The sequence below is a fragment of the Papio anubis genome, chromosome 3, assembly GCF_008728515.1.
Source record: "Papio anubis isolate 15944 chromosome 3, Panubis1.0, whole genome shotgun sequence".
NCBI lineage: Eukaryota > Metazoa > Chordata > Mammalia > Primates > Cercopithecidae > Papio > Papio anubis.
In genome coordinates, this window is record NC_044978.1 from 144881972 (window position 1) to 144906606 (window position 24635).

At 40.8% G+C, this 24635-nt stretch overlaps 1 protein-coding gene across 24 annotated transcripts in view; it reads right to left on the bottom strand.

Annotated features, from left to right (window-relative positions):
• Nucleotides 1-24635, bottom strand: part of LIMCH1 (LIM and calponin homology domains 1) — a 341748-nt gene that overhangs the window by 57203 nt on the left and 259910 nt on the right. For 11 of the 24 annotated variants that reach the window (XM_009206748.3, XM_021938403.2, XM_021938402.2 and 8 more), the window contains 2 exons: nt 23453-23705; nt 4016-4051 (listed from right to left, as the gene is read on the bottom strand). In XM_009206748.3, coding sequence (XP_009205012.1) covers nt 4016-4051; nt 23453-23705 — 289 coding nt within the window. Of the gene's footprint in view, nt 1-4015; nt 4052-9102; nt 9364-9825; nt 9935-10043; nt 10163-11421; nt 11752-13155; nt 13399-15879; nt 16183-22199; nt 22467-23452; nt 23706-24635 lie in introns of all 24 variants that reach the window. The other 13 variants (XM_009206726.4, XM_017958654.3, XM_009206736.4 and 10 more) reach the window with 3 other exon arrangements.

Sequence of the window (24635 nt, forward strand, 5' to 3'; positions counted from 1 at the left end):
CTGCATAATGCCGCCTCCATGTCAGTGGAGAATGTTGATTTCAGCAGCTGTGCCTTCTAGAAAAAATAAACTGAGCCAGGCGTGGTGGCTCACGCCTGTAATCCCAGCACTTTGGGAGGCCAAGGTGGGCAGATCACTTGAGGTCAGGAGTTCAAGACCAGCCTGGTCAACTTGGTGAAATCCCTTCTCTACTAAAAATACAACAACAACAACAATAATAATAATAATAATTAGCCAGGTGTGCTGGCACATGCCTACAGTCCCAGCTACTAGGGAGACTGAGGCAGGAGGATGGCTTGAACCTGGGAGGCAGAAGTTGCAGTGAGCTGAGATTGCACCACTGCATTCCAGCCTGGGTGACAGAGTGAGACTCCATCTCAATAAATAAATAAATAAATAAGAAAAGAAAAGAAAAAAAGAAACTGTAGTCCTCGATAGAGGAGAAGGGCTGTGATTTTTCATCTATTTTAGACTATTAATTAGTTATCTAAGAAAGATTAAGAAATTTGCAGGATTAGGTAGAAAAGTCTAACCCATGCTTTTAAACTTCATGGATCAAAATTCACTGAAGCAGGCCTTCCAGAAAGACACAAAAATTCATCCCATTCTTCCTCTCACAGTTAAAAAAAAAATCTTACTTTTAAAATATTCAATCTAGTCAGTTCATCTTTTAAGTGATTTAAAATCTTTGCTAAGATCTTAGAAGACTTAAGCCTGTCTGAACTGGGACCCTCTTATCATCCCACTAAGTAGTTTGTAGATTATGGGAGAGGAAAGAGGTTCCTTCATTCAGCTCTGCCATCTGTAATATCTGCAGGTCAGAATTTCGGTTTAGGCCACAATGGGTGGCCACAGATCCAGGTTTTCTTCTGGGACCCCAAGAAGAAAATGGCAGCCTTCTCCAGGATCTGGGATTTGATTATCTCACCCAGTGGGCCTGGAGAAAATGAGAGCAGGCCTTAAGAATTACCTTTGTCTGTCCTGCGTTCCCATCTCCACTCCCACTGTGAAGCTCTAACTAGCTCAGCCCAAATGTGGCCAGAAGCCAGTTAGTTAAATAAAAGGAGAAACTCTTGTTTGCCCTTTCATGTACCGGGAAGTACAGGTTGAACATCTCTAATCCAAAAATCTGAAATCTGAAATGCTCCAAACTCCAAAACTTTTTGAGTGCTGACATGACCCCACAAGTGGAGAATTCCACCCCTGACCTTGTGTGATGGGATGCAGTCAAAACTTTGTTTCACGCACAAAATTAGTTAAACTATTGTATAAAATCACCTCCAGGCTATCCATATAAGGTATATATGGAACATAAATGAATTTCATGTTTAGACTTGGGCTCCATCCTCAAGATATTTCACTATGTATATGCAAATATTCCAAAATCTAAAAAAGTTCAAAATCTGAAACACTTCTCACTCCAAGCATTTTCTATAAGGCAGGCTCAACCTGTATTATTTTTTTCTCAAGTTTTTTTTTTGTTTTAAAGAAATATCAGCAAACTGGCCAAAAAACAAGGAACAAACCTGAGTGATATATTTATGCCATTTTCTAAAAAAATTAAGAAGTTGAGAATTGATAATACTAAAAAGAAAATGGGCTGAGTTGTCATTCAGAACATGTTCCCTATTTCAGGTTAGACTTGGCCTCCCAAATGAAGAGGTGTGTGTCTGGGGATGGGGGTTGACAGGTATGGGATCCTGGAGACGGCCAGCTTCCAGAATATTAATGTGACTTGGACTAATACTGTGCTCCGCAGTACCTTATGTCTATGCCCTTGGGCTGTTGGCATGAGGGCTCCTGGCTGCAGAGTCCAGGAGTCTCCCTTGGTGGTGGGTTGGCATTTTTGAGGGCCAGGATGGAATTACCCCAAGCGCCTGGAAATTGTTTCTGGGCCAAGTCTACAGTAAAGGAATTCAGAATAAAATGGCCTATGGCTCTCACAAAGTACCGACTCCTTTGGTGGGCCGGGTATTGGGAGGGAAAGAGTGTGCAAGTGAGGAAAAGGGCAAGAAGGTGAAATTAAATCTATGGAAACATTCTTGGCTGGCCAGGAGGTGGAAATTTCTCCGTTTGCCTGTGCGGTAGGTCTGCCCCTGACCTATATTCTCTTTAAAGGGCTCATCTTTTTTTCTGATTGGGCTCTATTTTAAGAATGTGTCAATTATTAATAAACATAGCCTGTGCCAAAAAAATGCCTTTAAAGATTTTGGAAAAAGGAGATATTAAGGGAATAAACTAAAAATAGTATAAGTTTCTATTTTAAGAATAAATTCCTGATATCAACTTTTCATTTTGTTCCCCACATGGTTTCATGTAAATTGGATCTGCTCTAAGCAGGAAACCCAGCACTTTGGATATCCCTAGATAAGAGTTCTAGAAAAGAAGCTCCTTTTACTCTTCTTGGTCCCTGGGGCTGCATTTTGTAAACTTAAGAGAAGGCAAAAACGGAGTCCCTGTCCCCACTCCTTTTAAGAAATCATTAACTTTTCCTGTGGGTGAAGTTTTGTGTTCAGGTGTAGGCAAAATTCAGAAACTCTTTAATTTCTCTTCCTTTCTTTCACCTTTTAGGGTTTCCTAGGGGTCTATTTTAAGCAAATTGTATAGTAGCCTTGCATTGATGAAGAAGAAATCCATTCTATCAAAATGTTTTTGCTCACCAAACCAAAGTAGTGTTTTGCCTATCGATCTTATAAAATCCTCCTTTCAGTGAATGTTAAATATTGCCATTGCAGGTTTGAAAAGTAATAACCAGGGCTCAATTTTACAGACTACTTAACTCTGTGCAGTCAGTCAAGCTCAGGCTGAATTTAGTTTTGAGGCATAAGTGTTCTTTATGTCAGATCACACATGGGAAACTTGGCCCTGGAGTTTGACCACTTAGGGCTTGGAGTCCAAACTAAGTAGACATCTTGAACACAAACATGGAAACAGCACAATCTGAAGACACTTAATGTTTTGCCTAATCTCATTGTCATTGGTGGAAATGATGTTTGCGTGTTCTACATGCAAATTCTATTCAAATTCCTCATTGTGTGACTTGAAACTGAGGCTCAGGAAAGGACAGGCAAAGGAGGGCTGGTGATTGCATTCTGGATGTCCCAGGCTCCCATGAGGCCACAAAATGCTTCTCAATGTCAGGATGAGCAGACTACTGATGCTGGATTTAGGTATTAATCAACATTTCTTCATATACAAATTACATGAATCTGAGAAGGCTAGTATTTTGCAAAAAATAAATAAATAAATAAATAAATAAATAAATAAAGTTTGCCTTATATATCAGTTGCAGAATGATCTGCATATGGGAAATCCATTTCTGAAGCAGAGTTAACGTGGTCACAAATGGGAGGGTTTGGATTCTTCTCAAATTTGAATGTGAAATATGGGATAAGGAATGAACCTCTGCTTGGTTGAGTGAAAACCAAGCAGCAGGGAGGGGAAGGGCCAGTCATGTCTTAGATCTTTGGCCCCTTGCTAAGCCATGGAACTTGAGCAAAACTCCGATGTTTTGGTTTCAAGCATCCCACAGTTTATATGACTCCAACCTGGGAGGAACTTGGGCTTCTGAATCTATAATTAGTGGTTTGGGATTTATTTTCTTAGTTAAAAAACGAGACTATTGGAATGACTACTTCGTTGTTAACTCTAAGCCCCAACATATCAAGAATTAAGTGCAAAACTCAGAATACCCTTTAAATAATTCTATGGTTCAGAAGGGGTACCAATGTTCAAACCATAACAAGAACAACAACTTTAACATGCCCAGTCTATGAAAAGCAAATGTTAAGTTTCAAGCAGCAGCTTCATATTAGAATCATGCTTAAGTTGCTTTTTCATTCATCTTTCCTGCACAGAATGTATGCTCTGCATTCCAACTTCAAGTGCTTTGTTGCACAAGTCAGCTAACTATTCAGTTCACTTGCATCAGTTGCATTTCAATTAGTGGTAAGTACTGGAAGCATGCAGTTTAGGCTAGTAATTAATGTAATCCTACAAATACAAGGCAACTTACTCTGCGTCATCAGACACAGGAGTTCTCGGACCGTATCTATAAGATCAAATACAAAATTAGAGGACTGGCGGAGTTGAAAGTGAATGCTGTAAGCAAGCTGGAAATAAAAACTGCTGGTGAAATACATGTGCGCCAAACCTTTTTTGCTGAGATACTGGATGAGAAGTGGCATTATACAATTAGCAATATTCATTGACTGCTGAAAATCAAAGACAAGTCTTGATGTTTCTAAAAAATGCAACATTTATCTCAAAACCCAGAAGAGAAATGAAAATAATCCCCACACTACCCAAAAAGAAAGAATCTGTTCAATATAAGCACAGGAAGGCTTAGGTGCAATCCACAATGTTTAGAGAAGGCAGCTTAGAAAACAAACATGTATTACAGTCATTCACAAACCGTTCAACTTTTTGTGCCTTTATGTTCAGCAGTAATGGGCTGTAATGGACACCCACGGTACAAGTGCACCCTTACTGACCCTGTCCCTGATATGTTAATGCATTTGCACAAATAACATCAAAGAGTGTTTCTGCAGTTTTCTGAAAGTTAACCAGAACCCCAATCAGTGCCTTCCACATGCATTTGACAGAAACCACAATTCCTAGAAAACTGGTAGTCTTAATCAAAACCAGACTTGGATGATATTCCATAACTTGAAAAACTAAAGTTTTTTTCTAATCTTTTATATTCTCCTGATAATTTAGATCCATAAAGTTGTACCCTCTGCAATAGTCACTTGAAGTCTAAATGAGTCTAAAGCAAAAAGACTAAATTAGAAAAATATTAGAACATTACAAGGCATATTTCAAGCACATTTAAAGAAACAAAACAAAACAAAAAAACAACACAGCTCCCACAAATGCCTGTCTCTTCAGCAAAGGTAAATTTTAAGGGTCAGTTCTTACCTATACCCTGAAAAGCTCCTCCTTTCTGCAATTCTGATGGTAGACAAAGAATAGTAAAGAAAATACATCCTGCTTCCAGTTTCCAATAAATTACATTTTGGAGTCAGCAGCAAAAATTACCTGGTCCCATGATCAGTTTCACAACAGTTTACAGGAAAAGGGTAATTTCTAAACATCTCTTCCTGCAGTCTTAGAGAAAACACCCCAGAATGCATGAGTGTACACACACATACCCCCTTCTCTCTTATGCTTTTATCATTCTAGAATAATGTACATTCACTGATAATTATTTAATTCACAGTGAAGGCAACCATACCACTGCAAAACCCCAAATCTCTGTTGAAAAGGCCAAAAACAAGACAAGGAAAGGGTTTGTGAATGTTTTTCTTCTGGGAATAAGACTCATCTTCTCTTTCTCCAGGGTATCAGAAGGTGTTTCAGTTGAACCTAATATTCTCAATTTTCCAAAACACTACTACATTAAAGCAGATTCTTTCACATCAAGAGAGAGTGGGCTGGGTGTGGTGGCTCATGCTTGTAATCCCAGCACTTGGGAGGCCAAGGCAGGAAGATTGCTTGAGCTCAGAAGTTCAAGACCAGCCTGGGCACATGGTAAAGCCTTGTCTCTACCAATAACACAAAAAAATTAGCTGGGCGTGGTGGTGCACGCCTGTGGTCCCAGCTACTCTGAAGGATGAGGCAGGAGAATTACTTGAGCTGGGGAGGCAGAGGTTGCAGAGATCATGCCACTGCACTCCAGCCCAGGTGACGACAGAGTGAGACTCTGATGGAAAGGGAAGGGGAAGAGGAAGGGAAGAAAGGGCAACATTAATTCTGAAGACTAGGTGTTTCCCAGTTAATAAATAGGCCTATTGGAATAAATTTATTCAAACACAGTGTTTTCTAAGTTATCTGTGGAAGAGAGCAGAGAATTTCTTTCCAATGGATGGTTAATCAAGAATCTATTAATAGTTGCTATGTGTTTTTGTGTTTCAATTTGAATATTTTAATTAACATTTTATTGAAGTATAAGATACATACAGAAAGTGCACATACCACACATATACTTCAATGAATTTTCACAAACTGAACATACGCATAGATTAGTGTTGAGTGTTTTGTACTATGTAAACAGACGCAAATAGTATGTACTCTTGAGTTTGGCTTCTTTAGCACATTTTGTGAGTTTTTTAACTATGTTGTTGCATGTAGGATATATCTGAACTTAAATTATTGCTACATAAAGTAATTAATAGTATTTCACGGACATCTCTACCAATAAATGTAGATCTATACCAAAATGTAAGCCCCACAGGAGCAGACATTTTTCTGTTTGGGTTCCCTGAACAGTGGTCAGACTAGTCAATAAGTATTTATTAAATACTTACCAGGTGCTCAAGAAATTGAAAATAATAACCCAGTTTCTGAAGATAACCTTCATTTATCTCTTTACTAGTAATGTACTGCAGGTTTGAGGTATTTCCTGTGAGACTAATATATTAGCTTTAAAAGGGCACCAACTTAAGCAGAACTGCCTTTGCTGGCAAGGGGAAGATAATTAGAGCTGAGGTGTCAAGTGACTTTCCCAATCATCCTACAGGAGATCAAAAAGTAAAGGCAAGTTAGCAAAAACAAAAAGTAATAAAATGTTCTTTTTAATGCAAAGTACGTGAGTCAATAGGTTATGAGGTACAAAATTGGCCACACATGTCACAGTTGACATAAGCATCCTACAAAAAAAGAAAGTCAATAAAGTTTAATTTTGAGGCCAGGCATGGTAGCTCATGCCTACAATCCCAGCACTTGGGAGGTTGAAGTGGGAGGATCACTTGAGCCCAGGAGTTCAAGACCAGCCTGGGCAATATAGTGAGACTGTCTCTACAAAATAAAAACAAACAAACAAACAAATTAGCCAGGTATAGTGCTGTACACCTATGGTCCCAGCTACCTGGGAGGCTGAGGTGGGAGGATTGCTTGAGCCTGGAAGGTACACGCTGCAGTGAACTGTGATCACACTAGCTTGGGTGATGGAGTGAGATTTTGTCTCAAATAAATAAATAAATAAAATAAAGTTTACTTTTGAGGGTAGGGGTAGGTAGAAAGATAAAGGGAATAGCCTATGCACCCATTCCCTGTATTTATGTAACTTTCACTACTAATAAAGCATTTCAGAATCAATAATTTGATAGTTATCTATTTCTATATCATGAACTAGCATTAGCTTAATTTAAAGTGTTTTTACTGCTCATCTAAGATCACCCCCCAGCACCCAGCACAGTGCTTTACACATAGTCATTATTACTCAATAAACACTTGTTGAAAGGAAACGTGTATCCCTCTGGTGTTTGCTGGCTCAATCACACAATATGTCACATAGTTCACCTGACCATTCCTCCTTGTATTCAGAGTAACCACTCATTGCCATGTGAAAATAAAAAGGACGCTTTCCCAAATCACAAAGAGAGTGACAGGCCAGGTGCAGTGGCTCAAGCCTGTAATCCCGGGAGTTTGGGAGGCTGAGGCGGGTGGATCACTTGGGGTCAGGAGTTTCAGACCAGCCTGGCCAACACAGCAAAACCCCATCTCTACTAAAAATGCAAAAATTAGCTGGGTATGGTGGTGGGCGCCTATAATCCCAGCTATTCAGGAGGCTGAGGCATGAGAATCACTTGAATGGGCAGAGGTTTCAGTGAGATGAGATCGGGCCCTGCACTCCAGTCTGGGCAACAAAGCAAGACTCCATCTCAAAAAAAAAAAAAAAAGTGACAGAATTCCTCAGACTTCCACAGTCCCCTCTAGTTACTTGTGTAGGCATCATGCTGGAGAGGGATGGTGCGTTTCCACTCCAATAGAGCTGAGTTTGGATCTTGGCTTTGTAGGTACCAGCTGTGGACATATGGACCTCGGTTTCCTAATTGCAAAACGCAGATGGAAATTCTTCCTCTCGAAGGTGGTATAAGGAATAAATGAACAGGAGAGCACCTAAATATATCCAGTAGGCAGTCTCTAGGCCTCACCTCCTTCTTTCCTTCCATTCTACCTTGCTTTACAGAAGCCTGCGGATCCAGGGTCAAGTCCACGGCATCTGGAAAGTGAGTAACTGTGGAGGACCAGCTTCACCACTCTGTTCCTCTGTCTCCCCAGCCCTAACAAGCTCGGGAATCACGTGTGATCCACTCATGTAGCTTTTCTCTACATCAGTCTTCTTATTTGTGAAATGGAGCTAACATAGATTCCTCTAACCTACCTGTGAATTCCCAGGACAAGGTGAGCTTGAGGGAGCAGACATAGACGAAACGCTATAAAGAAATCTGTGGTTGTAAAACACAAATATTACTTCTGCTCCCTGAAAACAGTGCTAGGCTCCATTACTGTTTTATTCAGAAGAAAGAAAAATATAGATTAAATTCAGATGATCAAGATGGCTAGGGTATTGATTTTTTAAAAAATCTGGAGAGATTACCTACTGTTCTCCTTGCCTCCTACTTTGCCTTCTCTCCCACTGCCATCAGGGTCCTTGGAGAAGCAGAACTCCATTGCTTCCTATTTTATGGTGAGCTTATAAATTATGCAAAGCTCTCCTCACTTCTTTGCCCTACATTGGTAGGCTGACCACACATTTAACAAAAATGTATCACTTTTATGAAATGGCAAGAGAGGCTTTAACATATAGGACCCTAAACTGGAACAGGAACCCCAGGATAATTATTTCCTTACTCGTCATCAAGTCATGGTTGACTCTAAGTCAAGTCAGAGCATGGAATAGAAATCCTACCTCCAGAAGGCAATGAGTGCTGGCTAATGTGGAAAAATTAATATAATTACAACTTTTATAAATGTATTAATCATCTTTGGACCTGGAATCACAGTGAAATCAAGCAAATCAGAAAGAAGTTCAACCCTTTTACCCAACTATGTGAGCTAGAAAGAAATAAAATAATTTCCCATTTATTCAGTCCACCAGAGTCAGAAAAAAATGTTTAACAGGTAAATTCACCACTAAATTGCACCTGCTTACATGCAAAAAGAGGAAAAAATTCTTGGCAGATGAGGCCAATTTTAATCATTCTGTTTCTGCTAGCAACGGCAGGTAAGTGGCACTGAAGTGCCATAATGCATTAAGAACACACTGAAAGCTCAGACTGGAGAAACAGTCACAAGAGCACAGAATAACCTTCTGACCTCTGATCTTTCATGGGTGGACCCTTGGAAGATTCTTCCGCATCCTGTTGCTTTGCAAATGGAACTGGAAGGAACTGGTTTGGGTTGGATCCAGTGTGTCTAAGAGACATCCCAGTTCTCCTGGCCATCATGTCGTCTTTTCGTGAATCATCCAACTTTCGCTGACCTTTCAGTCCACTGCCACCCCAGGCAGGAGCTATCATCTTCTCCAACTTCTCTTCTGTCCCTGAGGCCTCACACTCAGAGGCCAGAGGACACGCCCTAGGGCAACATTCAGTCCAGCCAGTCAAAGGCCACTTACTGCTAAAGATATTTTCAGTAGCATCACTCACTGGCGTTAATTCAAGACAGAAGAAGCCAGCATCCCTGGAGGCAGCAGCACACAGAGCAGCTGAGCAGGAAATCTCCCTTTTGAATACTGCGACCCTCTGTCATGCAGCTGGTACTCACACAGGAATAGGGGTCCCTTTCTGGTTTTCATGAGCCCTGAGAATGAAATTTGGCCAATTCTCAGCCACATGCAAAGGCTAAAATCTCTACCCAGAGCGGGCACCAGAAGCAGAACTCTGATCTTGGGATGAGCACACTCTTTTATTCACTTTACTCCACGCTCTATCAGTCGCCAAGTGCAGACTGTGACTTTAAGCTGTGTTTTTGGGAACACGACAGCCACACACAGCAGGGGCAACACACCACGGAGCGGAGCGCAGGCAAGATGCTCACAGTGGCTGGCTGCTTTCCTCTGATCTTCCTGCCTTTGACAGTCTCTCAGAATCTCTTGGAGTGCTTTCCGTTTCTTCTTTGCCATCCTGTGGCAGCTGTTTGGATGTAACTAAAGCCAGAGAGGACAGTTTCACTCCTAGGAAAGAATTCACACCAGAGGCCCTGACCCCATCTGTCCTCCTTCACCTCCCGGGAAGGCAGGAAAAACTGCTCCTCACCTTCCTCTATCCCCCTCGAGCACTCGCCCAGACCGCAGACCCACTCTTCCTGAGACTCCGGCACGGGAGCCAGCCACGAGGCCCTTCTGTAATAGTCACCTTGGCCAGAATTCACTGTTCTGCAGACGATCAAGTAGCATTGGTGGCAAGAGAGGAGAGGAACAAGGGTTACAAAAGAAGACAATGAAAGTCCTTGGGACTGAAAGATTAATAAGAGAAGAATGTGGCTGCTCTCATTCGTAAGGCTGGTTAGTAAGGATGAGATAATCAGATTGAGATAATGGAATGTGAACTCTGGCTAGGGCCTATGAAGGTCAAACAAGGCTGGCGTGACTTTGTCACCACAAGACTGAATGATGGGCCTCTCAGGATTCAAGGCCTCGAGGATGTATTTCTTATTAATTTCCTACCCCCTTCTCCCCACCTCAGATCCCCACCATCCTCTGAAACCTCAACTCTTTATTTTGGGTGTTTATAGCCTTCTCTCTTCTATGGTGTCACCCCAAGTCTGGAACCAAAGAAACCCTTCTAAAGGTCATAGGCCACCCATCATTTCCTTTGGATTTCAAGGGCAAGGTATAAAGAAGAATGCTATGAACACTTCCTCCTGCTATGGAGAGCCTCACTTTGCTCGTGCCGCACAGAGGGAATGGAGGTTCCCAGGGCAATCCAGTTTTACACGTGTCCTGTATGTGCTTCCTACCAGCCCACAGAACCAAATCCCTAAAAGAGGGCTTGGGAACTCAAAACCGGGGGGCCTCCAGGGAGGATAAGAACTGGGACAGGCCTATAAGGTGTTCTTCCCTCACACATTTGGATGGCGATTCATCCAAGGAAAGTCTTGACTTACAGAAACTCCCAAAGAGGAGATTTTTAAGACTTCTGATTTATTACACAATTTTAAAAAGTGGGAGAGGAAGGAGACCTTTACTTTTTTAATACGTCTACTTAGATGTCCAAAACGTGAACTCATGATACTAATAACTTTTTCTTCCTCTCTCTAAGGGATAGGAAAGAAAAAGGTTATACATAACCCCAGGAAACCCTAGTGATATCATTAAAACATTCCATTTAGCTCATTCAGTATTTTCAACTAATAAAATAGTACTGGATGCAGCTGAGGGAAAAAGGGTCATTTGCCAAGATTATTGGCATTCCCAGGCAGCGATTCTGGTGATAACAGAATCAAAATGGATGCCTGCCATTTAACTTCACACACATGTCCCCCCCAGGCGGACCCACTAACCTTACTTCTCTGCTATACACAGTCTGTTAAAACTATGTCATCTCTAGGGGTTTGTATAACATACTTCAGCAAACTCTAAAAGCGGCAGCGACTCCCATGCAGCTATCCTTGCACATGTATGGCAAAAAATACCTGCGGTCATTTTGTGGATTAAGCATTTGGTGCCCCTTTAAGCTGGAAGTGGCCGCTGAGACAGGAGACACAGAGCCCGTTTGAATCTTGCTGCCACGACAGATGACTTTTTCTTCATCCTCTCTAGGCCCAGCCTTGCCAATGCTAAGCCGCTTCCATTTCTGCTGATCTATCTCCGTCACTGGCCCAAAGTGCACAAACTTTTGCCTGGGGCTGGAAGCTTTCTTAGAGGCCCTTGCTTTGCGGTTGGCAAAGTCATCATGAATGGCAGTTTCTGCTTTAATTTCTGGGGAAGGCTCAGAAGCACAGATGTGCTGAACATCTCCATCCCTAGTCAAAACCAGAAATAAGTTCTAAAAATGTCTAAGTACAAAGCAATAAGATGTTTGGGGAGAAAAAAAAAAAAAGCAACTAGAAGTAGTTGGCCCTCCCTATCAGTGAGTTCAGCATCCCACTGACAGGATTCAACCAACCTCAATGGAAATTATTTGGGAGAAAAAAATTCCACAAATTTTCAAAAAGCAAAACTTGAATTTGCCGTGCACTAAGTACTACATTGAATCCACATGAATAAAGTGATGTGAAAGCACTGTGTTAGGTATACATGTATAAGGTATGCTTATGTTAATGTAGCTATTATCAGTAATCTACAGATAATTTAAAGTATATGGGAGGATGTGCACAGGTTATATGCAAATACTATATCATTTCATATAAGGGACTTGAGCCTCTAAGAATTTTGGTATCCAAGGGGAATTCTGGAATCAAGCACAGATACCGAGGGAAGACTATATGAAAAATATTTTTAAGGCTAGAGCAGAACTGCTTTTTCATTAACACTCAAATGAAGAAATGATCATTGTCTTGCCTAGAAATGATCATTACCTTGTCTTTAAGCTTCCATAGCTTTTAAAACATCAATTCTAACATCTCTAACATCATAAATAAGGGCATAAGAAAATCTTAGGTACTGTGGAATAATTAAAATTATTTGAAAGTCAAGTTTAAATTATTTACAGTAAACAAGTCTATCAAAATAAATAACCATTCTTGGAAAGGTGGCTGGGTTAAAAAGAGAATGTTTTCTCTCCATGTGGTTTGCAACTTTTGGTATTAATAAATTCACCTCATGCTGAATATGCTGAGCTCCAGGAGCTCTGTGATGTGAGAGGCACTTTTTCAAGCCATCAAAATAAGAAATGATACAAGGGGTCTGCACGGTGGCTCATGCCTGTAATCCCAGCACTTTGGGAGGCTGATATGGAAGGATCACTTAAGCCCTAGGAGCCCTAGGTGTTCAAGACCAGCCTGAGCAACATAGCAAGACCCCATCTCTATTTAAAAAAAAAAATTAATTAATTAAAATTTTGGCCAGGTGCCATGGCTCATGCCTGTAATCCCAAGACTTTCAGAAGCTGAGGTGGGAGGATCCCTTGAGCCCAGGAGTTCAAGAACAGCATGGGCAGCATAGTGAGACCTTGTCTCTACAAAAAATCAAAAGATTGACCAGGCATGGTGGCATGGGCCTGTAGTGCCAGCTACTCAAGAGGCTGAGGGAGAGGACTGCTTGAGCCCAGGAATCGAGGGTACAGTGAGCTGTGATCAAGCCACTGTATTCCAGCCTGGGCAACAGAGTAAGACCCTGACAGAAAAAAAAAAAAAAAAGACACAAAGATAAGCATTTCATGCCTTCAAAATGAAATACCGTGACTGCTAGGGGGAAACATGACACACCTCGCTTTTCCTGACACTTTGAGTCTCTCCCACGTCTCCAAGTCGGCTTCTGTTATGTTGGAGAGTGTAATGAAGCTCGGGGGCTCACGGTGAGGGGCAAGGCTGCCCTGAATTCTCCGCTGGGCCAGGTCATCCTTGTGACGATCTGGCACCTTCCTGAGTCCTCCTTCCACAGGTTCACTTTCCTGAGCCCTCAATTTACAGGTCACTATCGACTTCATCTCTTCTGTGTGGCCCTGGTTTCTGTCCATTCGATCCAGGCCCCCACACCAATCGAAAAATCAAGTTCAAGGAAGGGGAGCAGACAAAGAGAATGTCAAGCATGGAAACTCACAGGCTGAGGACAGAACAAAATGATGGAAACGCTTTTCCCTTTCTCAAAAATGGAATCAATGGGAGCTGTGATGACTTTCATCTATATCACCCTTATTATAATTCTGAATGAGACAGAGGTTTCTTCCCCCCTTCCAGATGATAGTCTCAACTACAGTTTAGGAAGAGAAGCCATGCCTGCTGAAAGATTACTAATGGTAATGAGATTTTGGTTGGATGGTAATGATGCCCAATTCCCACACTATTCAAGTTACTGTAATGAATTCAGGTTTTCTGATTGAATCCCTTAGCCCTCTTGGAATGTTTTTTACTGCACTAGTAAAATGTTCGTAATGAGCTCTGCATGATCCAAATTCTAGGATTAGTTTGGAGATAGCTGGAACGTTGTTCACATATTAAGTATCTCAAACCTAAACCCACAGCTGCCAGAAAGTACATCTAAGTCAAATCTGAACATAAAGTTTCAACGTTTAAACTCACCGTCTGCTTCATGGCATTAGTCAGGTTTGGCTAAGGCAAACTTGAAAAGCAGAGGGTATTCTTCTTTACCTGGATTGAAAGGGTCAATACCCACTTGTTTCTTGTGTTAATAACCGTTCACCTTTATTGATGCTAAAATTGATATTTTCAATTGTTCTCCTATGAAGTGAACATTATCTGGCTAATATTGACAAAACTGTGATTTAAACCAAAGCTGTGGCATTTATATATATAAATATTCCATTAAAAGTCTATTTCTAACTAAATATCCTTCTTGAGATAGAACAATCTCAAAAAATACATAAATAGAGCCTATTAATTTTCCCACAAAATATATCATTCAAGCTGGAAAATCAAGAGGTAGTCTTTTGTTACCTTGATGATTTGGCATGCTTGCAGAGCCCACAAAAATAGAAAGGCTACAGAATTGTCTTAGTTTGAGGAAGGAGATCAAGGAACAGCATAGCAAAGAGGCACTAGGGACCTTTTTTTTTTTTTTTTTTTTTTTTTTTTTAAATAAGTTCTTTGATGCTATCTAGAGAGGTCAAGGGCTGCTTCAGACCCAGAACTGTGTCCACAAACACAGAGTCAGGTGACAACAGACAAATGTAGCTGGAAATATCAGGAATTAAAATTACATGGAGGAGAAAGGAAAAAAGGGAGATACAAAGGTTAGTCCTTTTCCTGACTCAAATTGCTGATTGCCATCAATATGCCTTGATGTTAGTCAGTTATCCAAAAGTCTTTGTTTCACTTGCACAACTGATCCCTCCCACAAGGCCCTCCAAAAATCGTTTGTTACAAGGCCTGCCAACTGCAATGGCAAAGACCAAGGGCCTCCTGAAGCTATAATGTGTCCTGTAAAGAAATGATGCCAGATTTTCTCTTATCTAATCCCTGTTCTATATCCAGGAATCTCTCATGGGTTTTTGTATCTGGTACTTCCTAAGAAAAATAAAAAAGATCAACTACTCCACTGAGCTCAACAACTCTGCCCAAAGAACGATTTTAATTGTCTAAAGCACAGCCGAAATAATTATATACTAAGTTCAACAGGCTTAAAAAACTCTAAAGTGATGGGCAAAAAGATGACAATTCAATAATGTAGATGCTAACTCTAGCTGATTTTGATATAAGGAAAAATACACGAATGACTAACTCTGCAGGATGAAATTCAGCAAGTGGGCACCCTAAATGAAATCATATCTCCCTCTTAGGACAAAAATCACTGGTCAAATTCCATCTTACTATAATTTTCCTTTCCCCAGTTCACTCCAACATGTATTAAGAGGACGGGGAAAATGTTGGCAGAAGGAAACTGGCCTGAAAACAATTTCTATGACAGAACATATAGAAGTATATTATAAGTTTGAGAAGTGTTTTTGATTGGAAATATCCATTATCATTTGTCTGGGTTATGCTGCTGGTGTGAGAGAAGAAAGAACAAGGCTCATTTTTCTTTCTTCCAACATCTAAACGGAGCCAATAAGAGAGAAGCGCTTTTATCACTTTTCTGCTTCCTTTGAATGGACTGGAGCAGCTGTGAGAGGTGGCTGTTCTCTGATAGGCAATAGTACATGTCTATTTTTGCTAATAATGCCAACTGATGACACCAGCACCCATATGTGGTGATGAGTCCTGATTCAGCACATCTACACACTGGAATTCAATGTTTCTTTGGCAAATTCAGCCCTATTTTGGACATGGACACTCTACCGTCTGCCATCTGCATTTAGCGGAGATTGAATACCTAAAGTTCCGCTTCAAAATAAACCCCCATTACAAAGTACATATAATTGAGGGGCTGGAAAGAGGAACTGGAAGGGGTACAATACAAATTGACTTCACTTAATTATGTCCTCTCTCCCTGTCTCTCTTTCATAGACACACACACATACACACCACGCACACCTTTTATATTCTAGACTTCTTTTTTTTGAGATTCCCTTTGAGAGCTGTTTGCTGCCATCTGATTTCTCTGCCCCTTTCTTTGGATAAGGGCCATAGAGGAGTTGATTTAATGGCACCATTGGCTTGGTTTGGTTCATCCTTGCTCTCCTTGCAGCAAAGTCATCCTTCTCAAGATCAGGCAGCCGACACACAACTTCACCTTCTGCCTCTGAATTGTTGCCATGTTGGTGGGTCAGGAAAGAGTTTTCTTTGCGAAGGACAATATCACGAATAGCTTCTTTGTCTTCACTTAACTGTTTTTGACTGATAGGGGAAAATTAAATGGGACTCCACATGTGATCAGACAAAAAAAAATTAAATCCCCGTCTCTAGACAGACAACTGTGTTGTTAGTGAAAAGTCTTCTCGATATTGTTAGTTCAAATGGCATCTGTTCATTATTTCAGTCCAGAGTTGCAGCATAGTTAGGGTGGGTTTTAAAACCTTGAATTTAGCCAGACACTAGCAATACTAAAAATTCATTTAATTTTCAGGGCTTTCATCAGCAACAGAAAAGCAGGATCCTAAATGGCTCTGAAAGGGACAGTGCAGATTCTTTGCATGAACTTGGGGAAAAATGGGAAGCTTTTTGTTACTGTTCTTTTTTCTTTAGCACATTAGTACCCAGTAGACACTTAATTTGTTTTTGACTGACAGGGCAGAAAATTGAGCCACCAAGAAACTGATTTGGGGGAAAACAAATGAATGCAGCTGTGTGACACCACACCTAGAATGTGTAACAGATTACAAAATGTAAGGAATTCTTTCTTCAGGGCTGAGCTAACCTGAAACATCTGGGATAGTTTACGACCACTCATAGGATGGTCTTAAACTATTCCATTCCCGTGGTCCTCCACTGCCAGGAAGCTTATCTTACCCTGCACCTTTCCATCTGCAACCCTTTCTTCCCTCTTCCATCCTCCTGTCTCTCCACCTCCCAACTCTTCTTTTTCTTTTTTTCAAGAGACAGTGTCTTGTTCTGTCACCCAGGCTGGAATGCAGCAGTGCAATCAGAGCTCTCATACCCTAATTTAGGAGCAGATCTTCTGCTTGAACCCCTGAAGTCCAAGAGCAACATTCTTTCCACTTTTGGACAAACCAAACAGTCCTGGGCTCCAACCTCCCCAAGCTTGGGCAGATTTTTTTGGAATAAAATATTCATGTTTATGCAAATGGCCCTGCCAATTTGCGATGCCAATTTGAGCAGGGAGAATCTGGTCCCTTGTGCATCTTGTGAACCCAGCCAGGCTGCAAATTCCCTTGGGTGTTTATTTTTAGGCTAAATGCCCAGTGTGGCAAGACTCATTTCAAAGGATCTCAATTTAGATATGTGGACTTAAAAAAATAGATTAAAAAAAGAGGGTGAAGAAAGTTTTCATACCATTGGCTATCTGAAGACACTCCCCACCCACTTGAAAAATTGTCACAGTGACTGATTTTCCACTAATTGCTTGAGTCTTTTAAGTTCAGAGCTTCAAGGCAGATTCATGGAGAGCAAAACATAATGATACAAGTTTTGAGCTGGCCCTGTTGGCCTTGAAATAATAAATAATATGTATAAGGTAGATATGTAGGATTGTATTCACAGGCATCTAGGTATCAAAATATTTAAATGACTTTTATAATGTGCTTTTTTTTTTTCTTTGAAGGACCTTAAGAGCAGTCTTTTGTGAAACTTGGGTCTGTTTTACTTTATTTTTCAATAACTACAACTCTTAGTAGCTGGAACATTCCAGATACACTAACTTTCATGACAGCCCTGCAAAATAGGAATTATTATGCCCACTTTGCAGAACAGAATATTAAGGTCTCTAATTCAAGCCATCTGAACTCAGGTAAATTAATTGAAGTATACTCAAGAGGCAGGCCCAGGCTGTCTGGATTTATATTCATGAGGAGGTTTGGCACTTTTATTTCATCCAAGTCACTCATAGATGAGTAGCTTTGGGAAGAAGGAGTTGCTTTGGGGGCACAGCTCACTGTTTCATGTGGAAGGAATACAGCACAATGTGAAACGAGAAATGCCAAGCCCTGCCTCCAACTGGCGATCCTGCACAGCCTTACCTAAAGAAAGGCAGGCTAGCTATCTTGGTAGGAGAGATTATGGGTCCAAAGCAGGTGAGGGGAAAGAAAAGCTCTTGTCTCAACGTTTCTGAGGCTTATATATTTCAAAATGAATGAGATAATGATTTAAACTAAGGAAGAGCTGGTGTTTTCTTTCACCCAGTTTTACTTGGCAATGCATAAGCAACCAGCTTAGATTGGTAGCTAGTGTGTTCCAATGAAGGAAACTCTGCTCTCCAAAAAAGCCTCTTAGTCCCCCTGGGAATGTTCTGGGTGACACTGGAAACCTCCCTGTTCACCCCATCTCCAATCAGGGCAGCTGTTTGGTCGGTGCACAAGTAATTGCGGTTTTTGCCTTTAAAAATGGCAAACCCACAATTACTTGTGCACCGCCCTAATACATCCAGAGTCACAAAGGTTCGTGCAAGTTATGTGCCTGGCTGGTCCCCGATACCCGAGGATCTGTTCAGCAGCCATGGTGAACCGGCATCTGGTAAGGAGGACTGTAGAGGAATCCGTGTCTGGCACTTAGCTGCATCTGCTCTTCCTCTAAAGATTTCTAAAATGTCTATTGTTCCTCGGAGGTTTTTTTACACCCCCTACCCTGCCCCCCGCCTAGTTTTCCCCTCTGTAATTAATTACTACGTGGTTGAGAAGATCCACAGACTAGCAGAAAGCAAGCACTGAGTGCTGAAACATATGAAAACAATTAGAAAAGAAGTACAATCACATGAAACCTATAATTCAGTTAAAAAAAAGTTTACTTCTCCAGTGGGAAACACTAAGTAAAAGAACTCAAATCTCTATGGCATTTTAATTCAGGGTAAGTGCATCTTGGTTCTTATTTTATCCTCTTAAAAACAGAAATCTTGGCTTCTTTGGCAGACTCTGATATTTGGGGGATAATTAAGTTAGCGCAACCATAAAATAAAATAGAAGAAAAAGTAATTTATATACTTCTTCCCTTCAGTGGAAACTCTAATAAATATTAAACTCCACACATTTATTAAGAAGTCCTACTTTCCGTCTCTTGATGCTAAGATACTGCTAATATATTGTTTGACAGGAAGCTTGGGACTTCTAGGTTTTTGACCTCATGTGAAAATGAAATAACATGCGCCTTTGCTCCCGTTTGTATATTGTCTTAAAGATAATACGAGTCTCGCTCTGTTGCCCAGGCTGGAGTGCAGTGATGCGATCTCGGCTCACTGCAACCTCTGCCTCCCAGGTTCAAGCAATTTTCTTGCCTCAGCCTCCAAAGTAGCTGGGATTACAGGCAAATGCCACCATGCCTGGCTAATTTTCTTGTATTTTTAGTAGAGACAGGGTTTCACTATGTTGGCCAGGCTGGTCTCGAACTCCTGACCTCAAGTGATCTGCCCACCTCAGCCTCCCAAAATGCTGGGATTACAGGTTTGGGCCACCGCACCCAGTCTAGCAAGGTGTTTAAGAATACTTGGGAAACAAGCAAACAAAAAACAGTCTACAAAAGAAAGCTTTGTTGTTCATCTATATGCTCCTCCCCTCGGATATGGCTCTATTATCTCATTCATCTCTACAAACATTTCCCAGCTGAGAAATGGGCCACAACAAGTGGTCCTCTTGTTGGGTGCAGAGACGTGCTGGCCAGAATTCATCTGGATGTCAAAGACAGAACACTGAGGTTAAAATGCCTTGAGAGGTATCAGTGTATTTCAATGATTTAAATTACTATTTTTCAGACACCAAGAGTCCTTTTCTTCTTCATGATACTTCATTCCAGTTAAGCTACTTTCTGCCACATTAAAAGCAGGATCCCAAATGTGGATAAACTTAGAATGACTCTCAACTCTTGTGGCATGCAAAAAAGTAAGTGACAAAGACGTAGACATGCCAGGCTGGTGGCATGCTATGTGTAAAACCTTTATGAGGGAGCTGGCTGGCAGCTGAAAAATCTGCCTAACAAATGAATTCTGGGTGTTTGGAGCAGCTGTGTTGTGTTGCTATTGGGAACATTCTCTGAGAATATGCATAATTATCCAGAGCCCAATTTTAAATGCTAAGTCAGAAGATCTGAGGCAATGACATTAACTGACCTGCAAATTTCTGCATATGAGAGCTAACTTGAATGAAATAGGTTAAAATTAAGCCAGATAACAGGAAACGTGAATGGAAGTGAAATAAACAAAGATAATATATATTCATTAGAATTACATTTTTAAACTATGATTTGATGTTTGTACAGCGAATGGGAATTGTCATAAAAGAGTTCAAAGTTTTTAATAAAATAAACGTCCCAGTTACTGAAGTGGCACAGTACGTGTATGGACTTCCCAGTCTTTGCCCCACTTCTCTTCTCTACATGACCATTATTCCTGAGTGTGCTGAATTAGTTTAACGCAGCTCCCCCTCTTCTTCCCCTGCTATTTTAGATACTCTAAGGATGATGGTATCCTTGGTAAACACTAGCTTAAAGACTTTACACATGTGATATAAACGAAAAATGTGTGTCAGAGACAGGAAGAGTAAAATTTCACGTAAGTTCATATTCTTATCTGTATCACTTATTACCTACTACTATGTCCTTAAAGGCAGAAGTGGGAGAGGTCTGAAAAATGGTACCTAGTGAGGAGATATTATTCCCCTCACTATTATTATTTTTGTCTTCTCAGCATCTAGTCCGGTCTCTGGTACATGGGATATGGGGTGCTCAAGGGATGCAGAAAAAAAATGTGTCTGATAAGGTCTCTGTATCAAAACTTTAAAAAATCTGGATTTTTAAAAAAGATTTTATTATATTACTCTTCATTATTTAATAAACTCAGAGAGCTTTTTGTAACATAAGCACAATTTTATGTTAGAATATTCCAGAAGCACATACATGTTTAGAATATGCATGATTATCTGTAATATACCACACACAAGGAGGAAGTATATCCTTAGTTGTTTTTTTTTTTTTTTTTTAATACAAAGGTACTCTAGAATTAAATTTATGTAACTCAACACTGGATATTTTAATTAAGACCTGGACCACATAAAAAACCACATGTGGAGTTGTACAGAGAAACGGAAAATGTGTGAGAGGAAGATGTGATGCTGTGGTCAGAGCATCCGAATCTGGTCACCAGGTTGGTAGTGACCAGCTTTGCACGTCACTATCAATGATCCTCAGCTCGCACTTCTGGAAGATGGGTATATCAGCCACCTCTTAGACCAGCCTGGCCAACATGGTGAAACCCCGTCTCTACTAAAAATCCAAGAATTAGCCAGACGTGGTGGTACACGCTTGTAATCCCAGCTACTTGGGAGGCTGAGGCAGGAGAATTGCTTGAACCTGGAAGCAGAGGTTGCAGTGAGCCAAGATCGCACCACTGCACTCCAGTTTGGGTGACAGAGTGAGACTCTATCTCAAAAAAAAAAAAAAAAGAATTAAACAGCAAGTGGCAAAGGAATTTCAACTGTCAAATTATTATGAATGTCGATTTGTAAAATACATTTTGGCTGCATTATTATTTGTTAGGATCATTGCGGTTATTTTATAAGAAAAATTAACCAGCTTCTCAAAACATTACAGAATAGTGTAGAACTATAGTTTTCCTTGGCTCTGATTGCTGAAGGTCTCCATCTCACATGTAATATGAAGCTATCAGGACTGGATACTAGTACCTTTGTTAAAATTAAAGAGAAGTAATTACTCCATTCTTTGTTTTTGAATCAACATGCTTTAGAAACTAAGGAGTCAAATAAACCCAATTCTACTTAGTACTCTCTTGGGACAAGGAAAGTAAGTGGATTTTTGTAAGGCAGCCACTCTCTAAAGAGAGTGTTCCCCATTTCAAAGAAACAGACTATTTTTCTAGTGATGTGTAAAGTAAGATATGAGCCATTTAGGAGTAGCGTGAAAATTAACAAGCCACAAACAATAGAAAAATACAATGTTATTGCTAGGTAAATCCTGCAGCCCACACATGCCTGACCACAAATACATGACGAAGACAAGGTCTGCACCCAGCAGTGAGGAGCTCACTCTTCACATTCATTTAAAATACCCAGGAGGTACTTAGCAGAGACATGCCTGAAGGCAAAGACTATCGTCTATGTGCTCAGAGGAGGGAACAGTGATGCAATAGGAAAAGCGGGAAGTGGAAAAATAAGATGAAAACTCCAACTCTCTAGACAGATTCCAAACCCCCAGGCATGCAGAAAGCCAGTCAGGCCAGCCTTCAGCCCAGAGCTGACCTGGCAAAGCGCTGTGCTGCTGGCATGACCTTGATTCCAGCTTGCTCTAGCCTTTTGCGCTTTTGGATCTCAACAGCATCTTTTTCTTCAGACTTGGGAGCTGGGGCCACCACAGCCCCGTCTGAAGAAGGGTGCTCCTTACCACTGCCGTCGGGTAATTCACACCCACCATTGGAAGGCTTCCAACCAGGATTCATTTGGCCAGCTGGGTCGTCTTCACCAGCAGACCCCACTTCACTCCCCTCTTCCTCTATCGTTTCAGGAAAGCTAGTGAGTTGGATGATACGGTTTACCAAACTAACAGACTGGGCTGGGAGCAGACCCCATGACATCTCCCCGCTATTCTGACATTACTTTCCCTTTAGAAAAGGAAGTCATAGCAGACAATATAATGTGATAATGTGAAGAAAATTCAAGGCAACCATTTAATTTATACAATGCATCATACCCACAACACTGAGAGTTATCCCAGACTTGATAATGAAAGGCAAAAACCTTTTCTGCTGGAAACGTAAAATTCATTAGTTTGTTCAGCAAATTAAAAATTGTAGTAAAATCTTTATTCAATGGAAAATAATAGTACAGATGGACTATTAGACAAGTTTATTTTATTGTAAGATTCTTGAAGGCAGGGACTCTGCCTTATTTGTTATTGGGTCCCCAATGCCTATCATATAGTAGATGCTCAATAAATACTTGCTGTATAAATGAATAAATAAATAAATAAATACAAAAGCATAATCAGAGATTAAGGAAAACACTGTTTCTCTAAAGAGATGAGAAATCCACTTATTATGACTATTTCTATATGTGATTGTGAACCATATTCCATGTATCACATATTTGAGCTTATATCAGATTAATTTAAGCCTAGATTTTTAAAATATCTTTTTGCATAAAGATAGGAATCTTTCTATGCCTAATCTGACAGGATTGGGAGTCAAGCAGTCTCTGCAGAAGGACACGGATGACAGATTTGCGCTCAATGTCCTATCAACAGAATTGGTTTCAGAAATCTGCTTATTTAGACAAGCAGTTGCTGAGTACCTACTGTGTGCCAGGCACGGTTCTAGGCGCATTCACGAAGTTTCTATTTTCTCCTGACAAGCTGTCTCCAAAGATCTGTCCCACCCACTTCCATCTGTAATCTTCCATCAAAGTTCTGATTGGTGATTTAACCTGATTCCAGGAGCTGCAGTTCCCAAACCACTAATGCCCAAGTCAGGAAGAGGGCAGCGGCGCTCAGGCCTTACCTGAAGGGCCTCTCCCCACCCAGAGGGGAGGTAGCGGTACTCCAGCTCTTGCGGTATTCCTCGCGCTCTGCTTTCTTCTTTCTCAGAGGCGCGGGGACGTAGGCCGTCTGATTGCTTTTGTTCGGGAGGTACTGGTTAAAAGGCACTACTGATTTCGGCTCACCATGGGAAGTCCGCCGTGCAGACATGTCATCCTTCTTCACATCTGGCAGCTTCCGATGAGGCAAGTCGGATTCAGAGTCACTTCCTCTCCCTGGGGAAAACAGGATGGGTGCTGAGAAAGTGTGTTAGGCTAGCAGAAAGTTCCCAATGTTAAGCACGCATTAGGGATGTGGTTCAATGTGTGGGTTCTGAGGATTCCTTCTTAAATCATTCACTTAACAAATCTAAAGGATCCATGTAGATTACTCCACTGTGGGAAAAGAAGGAAAAAAATCAGGGAAAAAACCTGACAAGGGCAAAATTAAAAAATACAGACATAAGCCTAACTGTATCTGAGAATTACAATTAGCAACACATCTGCAATAGGATTATATGCCTCCTGAGATTCTGCTATTCTCAAAAGAAGAAAACAGAAATTAACCAATGAAGTTTTCACTGAGCCCCTGCTGCATGTCTTACACTATGCTAGATACTCCAGCAAATAAAAATTATGAAGCCTTTTGTCTTTGAGGCATCTTTAACCAACCCATAACATACCTAGAGAACTTAAGTTATAATCAAGAAGCACAGATGTAGAAGAACAACAGAAACTCAGAAAAGTGATCAATTTGGATTATACCAAGGGTTTGGCTTCCAGGAAATGGCTCAAGTTGTTCCTCTGCATGGGAACTCTTCCTGGTTCCCACAGCTGGAGGCAATCTGTTCTTCCTGTGAACCCTATGACCCCATGATCTTGTCGTTTCTTCTGGCACATTACACTTTCTACCTTGTACTTTGAGAATAAGGGCTTTATAGTTTTTGTAGTTATTATGCCATTGCCTTTGTACACAGTGGGCATCCTTAGATTATCTGATGAATAAATGAGTTGGTTTGGCTTAGAGTGTTTTAGACAACACAAAGGAATTCAACATTCCCAACATCCGCCACTTGTTGGACAAAAGCCCCAATAATTATATGGTATTCTTGTTTCCTGAGTCTCATCTTATTAGATTTCTAGGATCTATAAGAATGAAGCCATCAT